The 19,400-nt window shown below is 43.3% G+C and overlaps 1 protein-coding gene across 1 annotated transcript in view; it reads left to right on the plus strand.

The window, feature by feature from the left end:
• Positions 1 to 410: 410 nt before the first annotated feature.
• LOC309562181 (uncharacterized protein) overlaps positions 411 to 19,400 on the plus strand; it is a gene marked incomplete at its 3' end in the record, with an annotated part of 162,414 nt that continues 143,424 nt past the window's right edge. The window contains exons 1-4 of the mRNA XM_082266302.1: positions 411 to 1,112; positions 1,173 to 1,386; positions 1,535 to 1,565; positions 1,901 to 2,116. Coding sequence (XP_082122428.1) covers positions 412 to 1,112; positions 1,173 to 1,386; positions 1,535 to 1,565; positions 1,901 to 2,116 — 1,162 coding nt within the window. The 5' untranslated portion in view covers position 411. The remainder of the gene's footprint in view (positions 1,113 to 1,172; positions 1,387 to 1,534; positions 1,566 to 1,900; positions 2,117 to 19,400) is intronic.

Consider the following 19,400-nt stretch of genomic DNA (forward strand, 5'->3'; position numbering starts at 1 on the left):
GTAGCCTTATCAGTAGAGGACAGAGAGTTCATCAAGATTATGGACAGTGAGTTCTTTAAAGACGAAACCGATCACTGGGTTTCTCCATTACCCTTCCGAACCACCAGGGTAAGGCTCCCGGACAATCAGGAGCAAGCGCTATCCAGATTTAAATCTCTTCAGCGTACCATGAACAGCAAGCCTGAGACGAGAGAACACATTGTCGCCTTTATGGATAAAATATTCCGTAACAACCACGCAGAACCAGCTCCATCCCTAAGCGAGAACAAAGAGTGCTGGTACCTGCCTTCATTTGGAGTGTATCATCCACGGAAACCTAATCAAATTAGGGTTGTTTTCGATTCAAGCGCCAAACATCAAGGTGTATCCCTTACAGGTTACAATCTGACGAATAACCTAGTGGGAGTGCTGATGAGGTTCAGGAAAGAGCTTGTCGCCATCACTGCTGACATCGAACAGATGTTCCACTGTTTCGTAGTCAGAGAGGACCACCGGGATTTCCTCAGGTTTCTGTGGTACAAGAACAACGACACCAATGCAGAGGTGGTGGAGTACCGAATGAGGGTACACGTATTTGGAAATAGCCCTTCACCTGCCGTAGCGACGTACGGCCTTCGGAGAACTGCATTAGAGGGAGAATCAGAGTACGGTACAGACGCCAGAGACTTTGTAGAAAAGGACTTTTACGTGGACGATGGACTCAAATCTCTACCAACTGAGGAAGCGGCTATCGATCTGCTCAAAAGAACTCAAAGCATGCTGTACCAAGCTAAACTTAGACTACACAAAATTGCTTCAAACAGCCTGGCCGTAATGAGGGCCTTCGAGTCAGGTGATCATGCACCTGGATTCAAGGACATCAACCTGGGACTAGACAGTCCACCTGTCCAAAGGAGCTTAGGCCTCAGATGGGATCTCTCAGCTGACTCCTTTGGGTTTCAAATAAGCTGTGCAGACAAGCCGTTCACGAAACGTGGCGTACTATCAGTGGTGAACAGCCTATTCGATCCGCTGGGATTTGTGGCACCCATCACTATACAGGGTAAATCAATACTGAGACAGCTTTCCGAAACCATCAAGGATTGGGATACCCCTCTTCCTTCTGATAAAGAGCAAAAATGGGAAGCCTGGAAGCAATCTTTGCGTGCTTAGGATGAGATCCGCATCCCAAGATGCTATATTAAGACCTCACTTACCTCTAGCGTAAAGAAGGAACTCCACGTATTCTCGGACGCCTCCACGGAGGCCATAGCAGCGGTTGCCTATCTGAAGGTGACAGACGCCAACATTCAAAGTCACATTGGATTCGTTTTTGGTAAGGCTAAGTTAGCCCCCAAGCCTGATCACAGTATTCCCAGACTTGAACTCTGTGGGACTGTGTTGGCAGTGGAAATTGCAGACTTCATACAACAAGAATTGGATATATAATAAATAGTGTAGCGCAGTCTGTTCAAAATAAGTTATTGGAATTCAATCATTGGGTAAAAACACTTTAAACCAATAATGATAAATATATTAAAACATATCTTAAAAGAGAAAGTTCATGTATGAAGTGATAACTGACGGTAGAAATTAAAAAGTCCACTTGTGATCTGGTGAAATGACAACAGGTGTGACTTCGGTGCTCAAATCCCCACCGCCAAGCAATATCTGCCTCTCACCTCCAGAACGTGACCCTGCAGGGTCTAAAAGCATAAACAATCTCCACGGTAAGCAACACGTGTTGTTCCAAACAAAAACAGGACCAAGCCTCCAGCACTTGTCAGCACAGATAAGAATATCACTGCAGCAGGTACAGCTCACACTCGATTCCAAATCATCCCAAGATATATAAATAAAAGAGGGAGAAATCTAGTGCTCTCTGTTGCAATACTGAAACAAGAATTGGATGTCGACATAGATGAAGTCCAGTATTATACGGACAGTAAAGTCGTTTTAGGTTACATTTACAATCAGACAAAACGATTTTATGTGTATGTCAGTAACCGCATTGAGAGAATCAGGAGGTCATCCAAACCCGAACAATGGCACTATGTACCATCCGAACTTAATCCAGCAGATCACGCCACCAGGCCTATGTCTATAGGTTCTTTTACTAACTCTACTTGGCATACAGGTCCAGAGTTTCTGCTAGGACGGGCAGACGAATGTGTCGGAAACTGTTCTTTGCTGAATGGGCCCTTTTATGCATACGTGGCATTCACATGTGCGACAAACTGCGTTTAGACCACGCCTATCACATGGCAAATGACTATATTTAAATGCGGGTTTTTCCTGCGCGTGCGCTAATGTGTGAATGCCATAAACACACGGCACACGATGCGGCAGAGGCTACCATGCGAATGCATATGTGCCAGGACTGAACCAAATAAATGGGGAAAGAGAGCAGTTTAGGCTGATCCTGTTTGCCACAGCTGAAAACACAGGGTAAGAACACAGAGTAACAATATGCTTTAAACATACCCTGTAAAAACCTCTACAATGTCTAGCAGCTTTTCAGATAATCAGCACAGAGAGTAATAATATGGTTAAAAAAAATACTCTGCAAAAATCTGCTACAATGTCCAGCAGCTTTTCAGATAACCAGCACATCTTAAGCACATAGAGTCATAATATGCTTTATACATGTTTTAAACATGCTCTGCACAAACCTGCTAAAAATGTCCAGCAAAGGCGACCATGCAAATGCTTATGTGCAAGGGCTAACACAAACAAAGAAGGGGAGAGCAGAACATGCTGAGCTTTGTTTGTTACAGCTGATGCTCCTTCAGGTAATTAGCTCATAGTAGGAACACAAAGTGTAATCATATGCAGTGGCAGCCGGTGTAATGAGGGCGCAGGGGCGCCGCCCCCCCATTCCATACGTCCGGCCCCCTAATCTGCATGCAGGGGCTCCGGACGCATGGAGTTCAATGGGGATTTTTTTTGGCATCACCTGATTAGAGGCTCTGATAGGGCGATGCAAAGGGTGGACCCGAGCCCACCCATTGTGTGACAATAGCGAATGAAAATTCGCTATTGTCACACCGATCCTCCTCCTGGCCAACCAGGAAGCGCATCCGATATGCGCTTCCTGATTGGCCGCAAGGCAAACCTCATGCCATTGGCAGAGGAGGAGGCGGGAGTGGAAGGACTGGAGGAGACGTGCCGCCGGTCACCGGGACTGAGGAGAAGTCACCCACCGCCGCTGCTGCTCCAGGTAAGTAAGGGGGCACGCACGCTGATCTCTGCATTGGGGGCATGGGTGCTGGTCACTACATTGGGGGCACGCATGCTGATCTCTGCATTGGGGGCATGTATGCTGGTCACTACATTGGGGGCACTGTCGTGGAAAATAAATAGGCTCGTACTGAAAAGTACAAATGGCCCGCTCTTTTGCATAACGATTTACCAAGTACTCGGCGACAAAGAAAGGAACAAACGCGCTGGGTCATTTTGATGCCATCTGCCAGGTCTCTCTCCATTGGATATGTATGTGTGTGCATGTGTGTAAGAGCTAGTGTTTGTGTGTGAGAGTTTATGTGTCTCTTCATGGATGAATGATGTGTTAGCTGCTGTTATGTGAGCTGTTATGTGAGCTTGTGTGTGTGTGTGTGTGTGTGTGTGTGTGTGAGAGTGTGAGTGTGTGTGCCTCCTTCTGAGTTCTGATCTGTTCTGTGTGAGGGCAGGGCAGAGCAGGTTTATTTACATCAAGTGAAACAAAAGAAAGTTACAGGGAGTGGCTTCACAACCACCAATCACAGGAAGTACAATGGGCAGGGCTTATGTACAAACACAGCCATGTGCAGAGATGAGCAGAAATGGCTGCCATCTTATCACTAACAAGTCTTTCAATGACAGTTAAAGCAACAATCACTGTGAATATCGATTATCGGTAAAATCGACACTGGGAGACATTATGACTATTTAAACTAAAGAATATGTCTATCAAAATTTCCACAACAGCTCCTCCTCTTTGTCATATGCTCCCATGTGTCCCTTGATGAATCTTCTTCTTCTTCCAAAAAAACAGAACAGTTCTTCTCACGATAAAAACAATCCATTTCAAAAAAAGTTTATAAAAAGAAAAAGATAACGGGTAAAAACAATTTATCGAAAGGAAACGACACTTGGGTTCCGTTCTTCGGGAGATGATTTCAGAGGGAGGGCATGAGATGAAGGGATGCGTTGACCAGCGGTCGGGCTGGAGTCCTTGGCGTCGGATGCAGGGGCGGAATCTTGGGGCGTCTCATCTCAGCAATCAGGACGAGGTCATCTGCTCGATCTTTGGTGACTCGGTCGACCAGACAACAGGATCATATAGGAGGAATAGAAACAAGAACAACATAAGTATATATACTTCTATTTCCTTCAACCAAGATCCAATGGAGAACAAAAAAAATCCCCAGAACCTCCCAAAGCATTAAAAGGATTCCAACCCTCATTAGCTATAGCTCTGGCTCTGCCTTGCAATGAAGTTACCTTATCCATATGGGCTTGGACCTTATCACTGGTGTTTGCTATACCGGAACAGCAGTCTTCCCCTACAGAAACCCCCCTTGGAAGCTAAAAGAAAATCTAGTACCATTTTCTCCTACAGTAAAAACACCCGGAGTTTCATTGGTGAGATGACTGCTATACCTGTCTTACAGGTTGTAGATCCTACAAATCTAGTTCCAGTGCCAAAACTAAAGTTAAAGCCCAGCCATGGACTACCTGATTGTCCCGATACCCAAATTGTATTGACCAGAAAAGAACAGGAGCCAGAGCTAACATTAAAACTGAAACTGATGTTACCCTCTAGGAATGTGTCATTAAATTCGGGGCACACGTGTCTCTTGGTTGTCTTCATGATGATACGAACGTCTGCCATTGCTGGGGTGTAATAGCTAGGTGGGAGTTTGGAGCACACCCAGCCATTAGACCTGTTTGCCGTCTTGGCCAGCTGAAAATGCATTACCCTTGCTAAAACACACTTGCTAAATATGTAAATAAAATGATACTCCTCATTATCATTCTTGGATGGAGTTGAGCAGCTTTTTGCAGTGGTTGGCATGGATCCAGAACCTCAAGGAAGTCGGCGTTGTCAGCTGAACCTGGTAATTCCTCCGCTCCAATCCCGTCCCTTGACGTTTACTCAGTCACCTGCTTGGACAGAATGTACACCGGTTATCGTGTCAGGGTCCGGGAGAGACTCCCGAACCCTATGATGGACCTTTTGGAGCTCCCGTTGCCAGGACTGCACCCACCCCGTCAGCTGAGAATGTAAAAATGACAGCTGCTGAGGAAAGCACAATCCAGGCTCTGGTTGACTCCCAAACAAAACTTTGTAGGGTGATAACCCATGGGACATTCCTGTTGGGGTAAAGAGCAATGAGAAAACATTTGAGCCGTGGCTCTTTCTATTCAGCCTTACCGCTAAAAATACATACCTCTAAAAAGATCTGACCAGTGAAGTGTGATCCGCGATCTGACTCGATCGTTCCAGGCAGCCCCCTTGCGACAAACTATCTCAGACAGGATCTTTTTCGTGGTGGCAGTGGCAATGGCATTGTGCACGGACCAAGCCTCTGGACACCCAGAAAACATATCCGGACAGACCAAGACACGCTCGTTCCCCGGCAAAGTGATATAGTCTATCTGAATGCGCTAAAAGGGATATTCCGGTTTGGGTGGGTGCCTTCTCGGCTGCGGTAGTAAAGCCAGGGCCAATCCAATGCTCCTCCACCTATGCACACATAACCATCTTTGACTGGTGCCCAAGGTAATGAGTCGAGTGGGCCATCATTGGAAAAAGGGATCTGGGTAAACACCATTTACCATCAAGACCCCAGATGTCATCTGGACCCTGTGTAGTCCCCAAAACCATCCATCTCCTCTTTTCCTGCACTTCCGCTTGGGACTGCAGCTTCTTCAGAGGGGATGGCTAGCATCAGGGTCTCTGTCACAGGGCTCAGAGCACCTTCCTTAGCAGCTCTATCTGCCAAGGCATTTCCATTGGCTTCCATAGTCGTCTCAGTAGTATGAGCCTTTCCCTTCAGAATGGTTATCACATGTGGCAAGCAAAAGGCAATGAACAGCTCTATTAACCCCGCACGTTTCACCGACCTCCCCAAACTAGTCAAGAACCCTCTTGCCTTCCAGACAGGACCACAATCATGTGCTAGTCCAAAAAGCGTATCTCAAATCTGTACAGAAATTGATCCCCTGATCTCTATGTCTTACCATCTGGGGTGTAGTACCTGGAACCATCGACAAAAAGGCTAGCAACTGGAATGGGGGTCTCATTCACTGGACTGACAGTCGCTGATTGCCACTCCATCAAAGAAAGACAATCATGTTGTCCCTACTAAAGTTGGAAATTGATGAGAGAGAGAGAGAGAGAGAGAGAGAGAGAGAAAAGAGAAAGAGAGAGAGAGAGAGAGAGAGAGAGAGAGAGAGAGAAAAAGAAAGAGAGCGAGATAAAGTTTTGAAAATTACCATTTTTCTGCACGGCCTTCTCCCCCCTTCTCTTCATCCTTAACAGGAAGAAGAGACTCAGGGTTCCAAAATAGTGCATCGTTTAAGGTTACGAGGACTTTGGGGGTCCTTCAATGTCTGTATTCTCTGAGTGGTTAGATGTTGGGTACCTAGAGAAATGCAATGACCTAAAAAAAAAACAAGCTTCTCCTTGCAAAGCTGGCCTAGCCTGCAATAGAGAGGTTCAGTCACTGACACTGTCTGGCCTGAGAGACCTACAGTGGGAGTTGTCTTCCCTGGAAGGGGAACCTTGCCTCCAGGTTTCTGAGATCTTAAAACTGTGTTGGCTGCATCGGTGTCAGCGAGGCAAGGGAGGGGATATTTTAATTCCTCTAGGATGTGAGCTGACACCGGTTTATCAATGCCCTATGATAAGTCATAGTCGTTTCTGACCATACCTACCTTTGAATTTTCCAGATCCTCCGGAATAAATTGCCACTTACCCCACGGACCAGCCGGGTTGGTAGGACAATTATGCCTGATGTACCCTGTCTTTCCACATCCATAGCAGACCTGTTAAAAGAACTTCTAGTTTGCCACAGAGTTAGAAGGAAAGGGTTCAGCTGTCATGACAGGCTGTTGAGAGATAGAGACACTGTGAGGTGGGAGGGCGTTACCAGTACCAAAGTCTGCACTGTGAACTGAAGAAAACGGAGATTAAAGTGCAGAGACAGTGACAGGTTCAGTGTCAGCGGATCTGGCTCGTCTCTGTAAAGTTAGCCCAGGAAGAGCTTCCTCCACTTCTCTCACCAGATCGCTGGACTCGGCTATCTCATCAGGCCAAGTGTACATAATGCAGTTCTTCCGGACTGAACCCGCCTCATGCACACCTTGCTGATTGACCATAATAGATCTCTGAAGCCACAATTGCGCTACGCTTAGCATCTGTGTTGCCTGGAGCCTAGTTCTGAATTCAATAATGAACTCCTCGCATCTCCAGACATCAAAAACACCTTCCAAAGGGATGTACCAACTGTTTCCCTTGGTTATTCCCCTTCCTGAGGGGTCTCATGGCCCGAGCCCCAAACTCAGACTTCATGTACCGCGAAAGTTGTTTGGCTAGCCTGGGGGATCTGCGTTACCCCCCATTGCATGGATAAACCATTAACCATGCCGATTCGAATCGCTTCCTTGCACCTGGTTTAGGAGCAACACTGCTAGGTGCCAACTTTGACAGTGTTGGCCTGCTTCCGGACTCCGGTTAATTTACACGGCCCTATGCCGGTCAGCTAGAAGACCTCAACCCGGTGGCTTCGTACGGCTATACAGCTCATCAACCCCCACTCGCTCCCCAGCTCCGATTATTATACACGGCCAAATGTGGGGCGGGTTTCGGTATCTACTCCTCACACGTTGAAGGCTGAAACAAGCGTGTCGCAATCACCCGTTTCACGTAGACGGCTCAAAGTACACACGTTCGTTTCCACCTAACCCGTGCAGCCAAACAACCCCGAAAGTACAATGAAAGTCCTCCCTATACAAACCTTGGCTTCAGTCTATTCCTGGATGTTGCATTAGAAATTAAATTGAGATGCCGGTTACTGATTGCACACTGGAAGATATAACCTCTCTACCTAAAATCCAACCTGCAGTACCGAAAACTACCTCTGAGAAACAACCGCTCAGTACAAAACAACCCTGAAAAACTGAATCCAATATCAGTCACTCCACAATGTACTCTTATCATTGGAAAAAACTTAGTTACAACAAAAATGAGACAAAATACACCACAAAAACAGCTTAACCAAAAACTTACAAAACAAAAAATAAATAAATAGTTACCCCTGAAAAACAGACAAAAACACAAAAAAACAAAAACTGATGGGTTGGATATGTATATATCTGTGCTAAATATGAACAAAAAGATGAACAAAGCTAGCTAGAAAAACAACTGCCTAGATGCCAGATTTCAATCAAAATGAAAAAAACATTACTTTTAAACTGAAATAAAGTGCAAAAATAACATCACAAAGTTGCCATTTAAAACTACCAAAAAAGAGAAAAATGTTTTAAAGCTCAAAATAGCATTTCAGCCACATGAGTCTCAACTCCATTTAACAAAATAGCTGCCAAGCACATGGTCCACACAAAGGAAATGACATCACAAAATGGCTGCCATCCGAGCACATGGCCCACACAAAGGAAATTACATCACAAAATGGCTGCCATCCGAGCACATGGTCCACACAAAGGAAATTACATCATAACCACATGGACAAAATGGCTGCCATCCGAGCACATGGTCCACACAAAGGAAATTACATCATAACCACATGGACAAAATGGCTGCCATCCGAGCACATGGCCCACACAAAAGAGTTGCACAAAACAAAGAGTTTGAGCAACCATGTGCTTCTTTGTACACAACAACAAAAATATATACAAAAGACAGGAAAAACAGGTTTTACAGGGTCAGCTGTATTCAGAGACAATAGCTATCCTGGTGGAATGCTGATTTTAGAAACTCAGTTCAAAACTGTCTGCTCTATGCTCAATTCAAACATCAGAGTCCAAAGCAAAAACCCAGTTTCACTAATAAACGAGTTCCCGCCAAAAACCAATCCAGCACACACCAACCAATCTGCCCCCACAAACCAAAATCGATCGATAATATATTGTTATCTCATCGAACGAAGCTGATATTACAACAGATGTTACAAGGCAATATTTAACACATATATCACAACCCCAGGATGTATCAACTGAGAAACTAACAGACCTGATCCCTAGCCACAAATATTAATAGAAATAACCCCACCGTTATATAAAAGAGCGAACGCTGCAAATGAAAAGGTTCTTTTGCTAAGCTTTGTTTCTTACTTCCACAGCGGACAAAGAAAGTAAGCCTTGGTTTAGAACAACAAATTTTCAAAAAAACTGAAATGAAATGTCTTACCACAAAAGCCGGCTTTTTTGTTGTAACAAAACTGGACTCACTTCCCTCCTGTTTTCCGCTGTGAAGCTAGGAATGATGTGTTAGGGCTACCAAGCTCGCCATTATTGTCGTGGAAAATAAATAGGCTCGTACTGAAAAGTACAAATGGCCCGCTCTTTTGCATAACGATTTACCAAGCACTCGGCGACAAAGAAAGGAACAAACGCGCTGGGTCATTTTGATGCCATCTGCCAGGTCTCCCTCCATTGGATATGTATGTGTGTGCATGTGTGTAAGAGCTAGTGTTTGTGTGTGAGAGTTTATGTGTCTCTTCATGGATGAATGATGTGTTAGCTGCTGTTATGTGAGCTGTTATGTGAGCTTGTGTCTGTGTGTGTGTGTGTGTGTGTGTGTGTGTGTGTGAGTGTGAGTGTGTGTGCCTCCTTCTGAGTTCTGATCTGTTCTGTGTGAGGGCAGGGCAGAGCAGGTTTATTTACATCAAGTGAAACAAAAGAAAGTTACAGGGAGTGGCTTCACAACCACCAATCACAGGAAGTACAATGGGCAGGGCTTATGTACAAACACAGCCATGTGCAGAGATGAGCAGAAATGGCTGCCATCTTATCACTAACAAGTCTTTCAATGACAGTTAAAGCAACAATCACTGTGAATATCGATTATCGGTAAAATCGACACTGGGAGACATTATGACTATTTAAACTAAAGAATATGTCTATCAAAATTTCCAAAACAGGCACGCACACTGATCTCTGCATTGGGGGCATGTACGCTGGTCACTGCATTGGGGGAATGGTATGCTGGTCACTGCATTGAAGGGGGCATGTATGCTGGTCTCTGCATTGGGGGCATGTATGCTGGTCACTACATTGGGGGCATGTATGCTGGTCACTGCATTAAAGGGGGCACGCACGCTGATCTCTGCATTGGGGGCATGTATGCTGGTCACTGCATTGGGGGCATGTATGCTGGTCACTGCATTGGGGGCATGTACGCCGGTCACTGCATTGGGGGCATGTACGCTAATCTCTGCATTGGGGGAATGGTATGCTGGTCACTGCATTGAAGGGGGCATTTATGCTGGTCTCTGCATTGGGGGCATGTATGCTGGTCTCTGCATTGAAGGGGGCACGCATGCTGATCTCTGCATTGGGGGCATGTATGCTGGTCACTGCATTGAAGGGGGCATGTATGCTGGTCTCTGCATTGGGGGCATGTACGCTGATCTCTGCATTGAAGGGGGCATGTACACTGGTCACTGCATTGAAGGGGGCATGTTCGCTGGTCACTGCATTGAAGGGGGCATGTACACTGGCCACTGCATTGAAAGGGGGCACGCTGGTCACTGTGTATTGAAAGGGGGCACGCTGGTCACTGTGCATTGAAAGGGGGCACGCTGGTCACTGTGCATTGAAAGGGGGCACACTGGTCACTCTGCATTGAAAGGGGGCACGCTGGTCTCTCTGCATTGAAAGGGGGCACGCTGGTCTCTCTGCATTGAAAGGGGGGAACACTATACCTTAATTACTGAAGGCCCCTTTCAGACTTTTGCAACCTCAAAGTCACGCAATTTATTACAGCCTTTTTTGCAGCAAAGCAATGCCTATTACATTTTTCTGTTTGCGCCCCCCCCCCCCAAAAAAAATTTTGAGCACCAGCCGCCACTGATAATATGTTATAAGCAAGTTTTAACATACCTTGCAATTGGCTGCAATGTGAATACAAGCAGTAATACACTTGGCACAAGTCTCTGTAATCTTAATAAAGGTAACTGTGCATAAAATATTTAAATTTTTGCAATCTTTAACCATTAAAGGTTCTTTGTTTGCTGTGTAAATATATAAAATCGACTCACCAGTCCTGCCGCAGGAAACTGCTAAAAGCAAGTTTCCAATCTTCACTACTCACGGTGAGCATAGCCTTAAAGACCTTCAAGGACAGGGTCCTATATATTTGAGGGGCCACGGCCTTGGACCTGTAGCCCACCCTGCACAAATCGCCTTTGGAGTTTGGTATTCCAAGGGTCCAGCGCCTAAAAAGGACAGCATTACAGGCAAAACCTTGTATCTGCTTCCCGAGGGTCGGGTACCATCTTTTTAGTCCATTGACTGTTATTCGATGGCCCCATTAGTGAACCCCTTAGAATCAATGATCTTTGATTGCAGTATCATAGCATAATCTTCTTTCTTTTTCTTTGAAACATAACAAACATGTGGAGCTCCTTTCCACAGCGACCTTCACCTTTTAGACACTGGCGAAAAAACTGAGGTACTTCCTGTGCGGGAGGGGTTATATAGGGGGTCATCAATTCTGATTGGTTGCCAGTGTCCTTCACCTTTAGGTGGCCTATATAACCCATATGTTATAATTATGGCTCTGTGTCCCGTGATGTACAAAAATAAATATTATTTACCTAAGGTACACAATCCTGAGCAGTATAGATTCTATTATCTCCCGCATTCTGCGTTATATAGATTTTTACCTTCAACCTCTAGTTAATAAATGCCCATCTTATCTTAAAAACACTACGGAGACCATTAGGTTGTTAGAAACATTAAATATCAGAGGGGGATATCTGATGGTGACTGCGGATATCTCCGCACTTTATACGTGTATTCCTCACCATTTAGGCCTAGAGGCAGTGCAATATAATTTATTGAAAGATGGATCAACACCTCCTCAACAGTGCCATTTTATTATGGACCTGTTGAAATTTGCCACTACCCACAATTATTTCTGGTTCGATAGAACCTTTTATTCCCAATTAAAAGGTTTTGCTATGGGGGCTAAATTTTCCCCCAGCCTAGCTAATTTATTTATGGCTCATTAGTAGGAGGATGTCGTCTGTGCTGCACACAGACCTCAATTAGTTCTGTGGGCCAGGTACATTGACAACATCCTCCTCCTATGGGATAGCGCAGAAGAATCCTTAAAAAACATTCTTTAATGAACTTAATGCCAATGACCGGGGAATTATATTGAGGCTAGCCGTAAAAATCTATTTTCTAGATCTAGAAATTGAGATATATGAACGGCGCCTCTCATTTAAAACATATTTTAAATCTATGGATCCTAACAGCTTCATCCTGTTTGATAGTTTCATCATAGAAACTGGTTACAATCGGTCCCAGTCGCAGTTAATTTTTTTACGCTTAAGACGTAACTGCTCAGACACTCACATTTTTGTACAACAGTGTCACACCTTAAAGGAGAGATTTATAGCCAAGGGATATGATTCTATAAAACTGGACCAAGAAATAGAAAAAAACCCTTAGTGTGGATAGGCAGTCCCTTTTAATCACTAAGCCGAAAAAAAAGGGATGATGGGACTTTTAAATGGGCCTTCTTCACATCGTATTCTATACAACATAGACAAATTCAACAAATATTTAATAGACATTGGGACATTGTGAAAAACGATCGGATCTTAGGCCAACTACTACCAAGTAGAGCCAAAGTTATATATAGAGGCGCCCCATCACTATGGAACAAGGTTGTCCCCAATGTTATTAACCCTCCAGTCAGACCCTCTTTTTTCCATCAAATGAAGGGTTATTACCCATGTAAGAAATGCAATACATGTCTACATAATACTAGGGGTAGAGTTAAAAAACAAAATTTCACATCAACTATCACTAATCGGATATATTCCATAAAACAGTTTCATACTTGCACTCCCAAGGGTGTAGTTTACCTTTTGACCTGCCCATGTAAAAAATTTAGAAGTAAAGTACGTTGGCAGGACTATTTGCTCATTTAATGTCAGGATGAATGAACATATTGCTAATATAAAAGGAGACACAAATCACAATATTTCTAAGCAATACCGTGAATTTCACAATAAAGACCCACGAGGCACAGAATTTATTATCATTGATTGTTTTGTAGCCCCATGGAGGGGAGGTGCTAAAACTAGGGGGGTATCACGCCTTGAGACCTTCTGGATCTATGATTTACGGTCCCATTTCCCATTGGGGTTGAACATAGAATGGGACATTAGTGCATTTATCAATAATGCATAATTGGTGTTCCAGGGTCTGTTTCTTTTGGTCCATACACTTATAGGTATTTGGCTTAGTGTTTAATGATTATTTTTTATTCCTTTTTTTTATAATATTTTTTATTATAATTGTGAGATTTACCTACTCCTTGTAAGGGTACCTTTCAGATATTTCCCCCGCAATGGGTGATACCTTTTGAGTATTTAGGTCATTTTATGTAGTTATATTTGTTCGTCATTCTATAATTTGTATGGATTCTTTTTTGGAGTCTTATTTTATATTTCCCCCTTCTCTCAGGATGTTGGGTGGGACTTTTTATCTCCAATCTTGAAGCCCCCGATGTGTTCACTGTTTTTTTTGCGTTCCACCACGGAGTAATGGGTGGTTGTTGCTGACGTCACTTCCGCTTCCGCTGTGAGTCTCAATCGAGTCCTGCCGTGGTAAATGCTGATATATTGAGATTGTGCCACTCATAATGAGACTTGGTGAGCTCATGCCTCCCCCTGCCACTTCCTATTGTAATTTATAGAGAAGCTTGGTATGCAAATCTACATACAGTCTGTGTCTCCCAGGTTTCTCATAACGAGGCTTGGAGAGCACACCCCTACGCCATCTTGCTACACACAGGAAGAAATTGACTCTATACAATTTAACATAATTAATGAGCCAGAGGTAGAAAAGTAAAGTAAGTGATTGGCGCTACCAGACGTAAGACCTTGAGTAACCAAAGTAAATGTACTGGTGATGGTGGATTAATATCTATTGTAATACATAAGGTGGGTTAATTATGAAATAAGTTGATGGTGTATTGCAAAGTGAAAGATATGTAGCTGAAGATATAAGTGGGGAACTCTTTTAGTATAAAAAAATATATAGTGCAGATAAATATGTGTATTATAGAAAAGAAGGGGTACAATGTATCAAAAGATAGAAATGTGCTTCCCAAAAATATGAATAAGATATAACACTGTGTTGTATCCGATAGGTAGAATAAAGGTGCAACAAAACAAAAATGTGCAAAATAAAAAAATATGAATATTCCTAAGAGTGTAAAAAATATATAAATATTCCTAAGAGTGTAATGTGTGAAAAATAGGGGGGTTGTGCTCCCCTAATGCAACAAACCGAAGAGTGCTAACTCTGACAAGTGTGGTTAACAAGGTGCAAATACCAGTGATGTGACAATTAATATCCTATATATAGCCTTATACAAATTAATAGATATTCTATAAAAGGCTTAAAAAAGGGGGAAGGCTTCCTTAATACAATTCATAATACCAGTCCAACCTGTAATTAATATACATAAATCCACAACCGAGTATAAGTACAATTTGATAAAAAAAAGTGTCCAATATGTTTATAGTAGTAAAAAAGTCCACAGAAGGTAATAACGTGCTCTTATTGCAATAGCCCGGAGTGCAGTGAGTGGGCGGGAAAAGAAAAGGTGCTCCCCCTCTCCTTAAGTCCCCCGCTTACCGGACTTAGGTACCCCTGCAGGGGTGGGACGCAGGTCGATATTTGGGGATCTCTCACAAGACTTATCAGGTCCCTAGTTCTGTTCTGTCTCCTCAATCTTACTTCAGTTCGGTAATAAGTGGAAGGGAGCCTTGGATGCTGCTGGGTGAGGATTTCCCTGACATTGGTGGGTACTTGCGAATCAAGGAGGGGATTCAGGAGGGTCCAGTGTTGTTACCAGCATTCCAAGCCGTATATTGTTGGCCTGGAACACACACACTTCTGGGTGGGCGGGGCTTGCGTTCCATGGAAAGATTGAGGAGACAGAACAGAACTAGGGACCTGATAAGTCTTGTGAGGGAGCGATCCCCAAATATCGACCTGCGTCCCACCCCTGCAGGGGTACCTAAGTCCGGTAAGCGGGGGACTTAAGGAGTGGGGGAGCACCTTTTCTTTTCCTGCCCACTCACTGCACTCCGGGCTATTGCAATAAGAGCACGTTATTACCTTCTGTGGACTTTTTTACTACTATAAACATATTGGACACTTTTTTATCAAATTGTACTTATACTCTGTTGTGGATTTATGTATATTAATTACAGGTTGGACTGGTATTATGAATTTTATTAAGGAAGCCTTCCCCCTTTTTTAAACCTTTTATAGAATATCTATTAATTTGTATAAGGCAATATATAGGATATTAATTGTCACATCACTGGTATTTGCACCTTGTTAACCACACTTGTCAGAGTTAGCACTGTTCGGTTTGTTGCATTAGGGGAGCACAACCCCCCTATTTTTCACACATTACACTCTTAGGAATATTTATATATTATTTACACTCTTAGGAATATTCATATTTTTTTATTTTGCACATTTTTGTTTTGTTGCACCTTTATTCTACCTATCGGATACAACACACTGTTATATCTTATTCACATTTTTGGGAAGCACATTTCCATCTTTTGATACATTGTACCCCTTCTTTTCTGTAAATACACATATTTATCTGCACTATATATTTTTTTATACTAAAGAGTTCCCCACTTATATCTTCAGCTACATATCTTTCACTTTGCAATACACCATCAACTTATTTCATAATTAACCCACCTTATGTATTACAATAGATATTAATCCACCATCACCAGTACATTTACTTTGGTTACTCAAGGCCTTACGTCTGGTAGCGCAAATCACTTACTTTACTTTTCTATATTTGATACATTCCTTATTGGGTTGTATCTTTTAAGTGGGCTGCAGCCAGCGTCTGGTCTTTTGGTTTTAGAGTTTTTATCCTAAGCGCGGATTTGTTGGTTTTTATTTAATGAGCCAGAGGTAACTCTAATTGTTGGGGCACAATGGAGAGGAATTTATACACAGTCACACTGACAGCATGACACCCCAGAGGACATCTTACGAGACAAAACGCCACGTTGGGTCTGCTACAGGTGTTGCTGTGACTTTGTCCGGATGATTTTATATATTACAATTGTAGCACTGCCCCCTTGAGGGCTGCTGGTTTTACACACCTTTGGATTCCCCTGGGTTACCCATAGCAACTGCAAGCAGAAATCTTAACACATTACGTTCTTGGCTCAGTCAATGATCAGTCTAGGGGTTGATGTTTTAGTCGTTTTTTTTTTTTTATATTTGGATGGGAGAAGGGATGAGTGGGATACTCCAACACTTGAACTTTTCACAACTCTGAGGACTTCTAATTTGAGGATGTGGCAAGGCTGCTACTTCCTCCTGCCACTGGATGCATCTGAGGTAAATGTTCCTTAATGCATTTGTCTTCAGGGCACTCACCCAGTACCTCCTTTTCCTCCAGCTGACACCCGTCCACTGACTACACTACTGTAGTCCCCTTCCTGGGCAGACCCCTGGGCAAGATCCTCTGTACTCGCGATACTGCTTTCCAGATTCCTGCAGTGCCCCAACTCCTCCAGTCAGCTATCCTGGACCTCTGGGTTCAGCTCCACACTGCTGGCTCACCAGGCCAACTGCCTGTGACCATCATCATCCACTTCAGAAGAGGAGGCAGCCGTCACCCTTTTTCTGGGACTCTGCTTCCCACCAAAGACCTCTACCACACGTGCCCCTGGCTTTATATACTGCATCCCACAATGCACCGATACAACTGATTGTGCCAATTCCTGGGGGTGTAACAAAGCCTGTGTGTCATTGGCCATGTTTCCTTCACTGTCCAATGTGCCTCCCCATTGGGCATATTGGGGAAACTCCCTCAGGCCATATGAATCACACACTGGGCACACTGAGCAGACCTAAATCACAGATCCTGCCCCCTGTTAAGCAGAGTGCAATATAGAATTTACCTGCTGCTCCTCTGATAGGCAGACAGCCAAAAACAATACTCACTCTCTAGCACCTACCTAGGAGGGTGCTACACAATCAAGCACTTTCTATTTTAGATTAAAATTCCTTTTATACAAGGTATACACTATGTGGAGTCTTTTGTCTTTGTTGAGTTGACGAGGAAGATAGAACTGTTCTGTGTTACCATTGCATGAGGAGACTCATCGATTCCCATGCCGATGAAAGAGTGTAAGCTCTATTGGGTTCCATCCATCTGTTAAGATCCCCCTTGTTTTATATATTTGGTAGAGGCTATGCACTGTGATTACATTGAAGAGACTTCATGCAAGAGCAGTTTCTTTGCACTTTTTTTGCACCTTGGTAACCACAGAGACTGTTTCATTTATATATTGAATTTGATGCACTTTATTTTCACAATATGGTAATATTCATAATGTGGGCAACACCGCATTGTCTTTTTTTTTTTTATCAGTCCTAATCAGATGATATGATTTTCACATATATGCACTTTACATTATGTTTATTGTACTTTATTAATTTAACCTCAGTTAGTGTTATTTCATTTCATCCTAACTAGCACCGCAATATTTATTTGTGTTCTTTTTGATGATTGCGAATTGTCTTTAGTTTTTTGCTGGCTGCTAGCTACTGTCTTTTATTGTTAGCGCTGTATTTTCTTTCACAACTAGTTATGATTTATAGCCTGCTCTGTGTCCTGTGATATTAAAAAAGGAAAATTAAATTTTTTTTACTTACCTGTAAAATCCATTTCTTGGAGTACATCATGGGACTCACTGCTTGCTACTAAACTGAGGAGCAACCTGAGCAGGAGAGTTTATGTAGGGGGACTTCCTGTCTGTTTTTTCTGCCAGTATCCACCTATACTGTAGGTGGTGCATTACCCAGGTAGTCATAATTTATAGCCTGTTCTGTGTCCCCTGATATACTCAAAGAAATAGATTTTACAGGTAAGTACAAAAATCCAATTTCCTTTCAGAAATAGTTTGACATAGTGGACCCTATACATAATCTCACTATTGTGATTTTTTTTATTTATATCTGCATTACATGAACCATAAAGAGGACTATTAGGCTGACCGTACATGTTCAATTCTCTTGTACAATTTTCCTTTAGAGTGACCAAAACCCACATAATATGAGGTCAAAACTAAACAACTTTCAATTGTATTGAATTAGGAAGGCCCTTGCACTACATAGTTTAAGGTAAATCTAAAGAAAATTTGCACAAGAGAATTGAATATGTATGGCCGCAGGGCCGGACTGGGAATATAAAACAGCCCTGGAAATAATTTCATACCAGCCCCATAGCATTATTATAGCAGGCCAACAGTATAATGTCATTATTTGCTTGTTTATAAAAGGGAAATGCATTTTAAAGCACATTTGAAGAGTATATTATACTTACCAATGCCCTTCAGTGCAGCCTCACCAGTGCCCATAAATGCAGCCTCACCAGTGCTCATCAATGCAGCCTCACCAGTGTCCATCAGCACAGCCTGATCAGTGCCAATCAATGCAGCCTCACCAGTGCCCATCAATGCAGCCTCACCAGTGCCCATCAATGCAGCCTCACCTCACCAGTGCCCATCAGCGCAGCCTAAACAGTACAGGGAATTAGAGATGTACAGAACTGTTCGCCGGCGAACAGTTCCCGGCGAACTTCGCATGTTCGCGTTCGCCGCTGCGGGCGAACATATGCGATGTTCGGTCCGCCCCCCATAATACATCATTGAGGCAAACTTTGACCCTGAACCTCACAGTCAGCAGACACATTTCCAGCCAATCAGCATACCTCCCTCCCACACCCTCCCACCTCCTATAAATAAGCAAGGGCAGCATCCATCTTAGATCATTCTGAAGCAGTGTGTGTAGTGAGAGTAGGGAGAGCTGCTGCTGCTGCTGTTAAGCTAGGGACAGTTAGTCAGTGTTCCTGGTCTTGCAGTGTTCTTGGTCCACTACTGCTGTAAGGACAGCACCCCAAAAAGCCCTTCTAAGGGCTGGTATTTGTGTAATTTTTTTTTTTATATATATATATATATATATATATATATATATATATATATATATATATATATATATATATCTAGCGTCCCCAAAAGCCCTTTTAAGGGCTGGTAATTGAGTTGTTTCTTCTTATATATATATATATATCTATCTATCTAGTGTCCCCAAAAGCCCTTTTAAGGGCTGGT

The sequence above is a fragment of the Pelophylax lessonae genome (assembly GCF_965119305.1).
Source record: "Pelophylax lessonae genome assembly, chromosome: 8".
Taxonomy (NCBI): domain Eukaryota; kingdom Metazoa; phylum Chordata; class Amphibia; order Anura; family Ranidae; genus Pelophylax; species Pelophylax lessonae.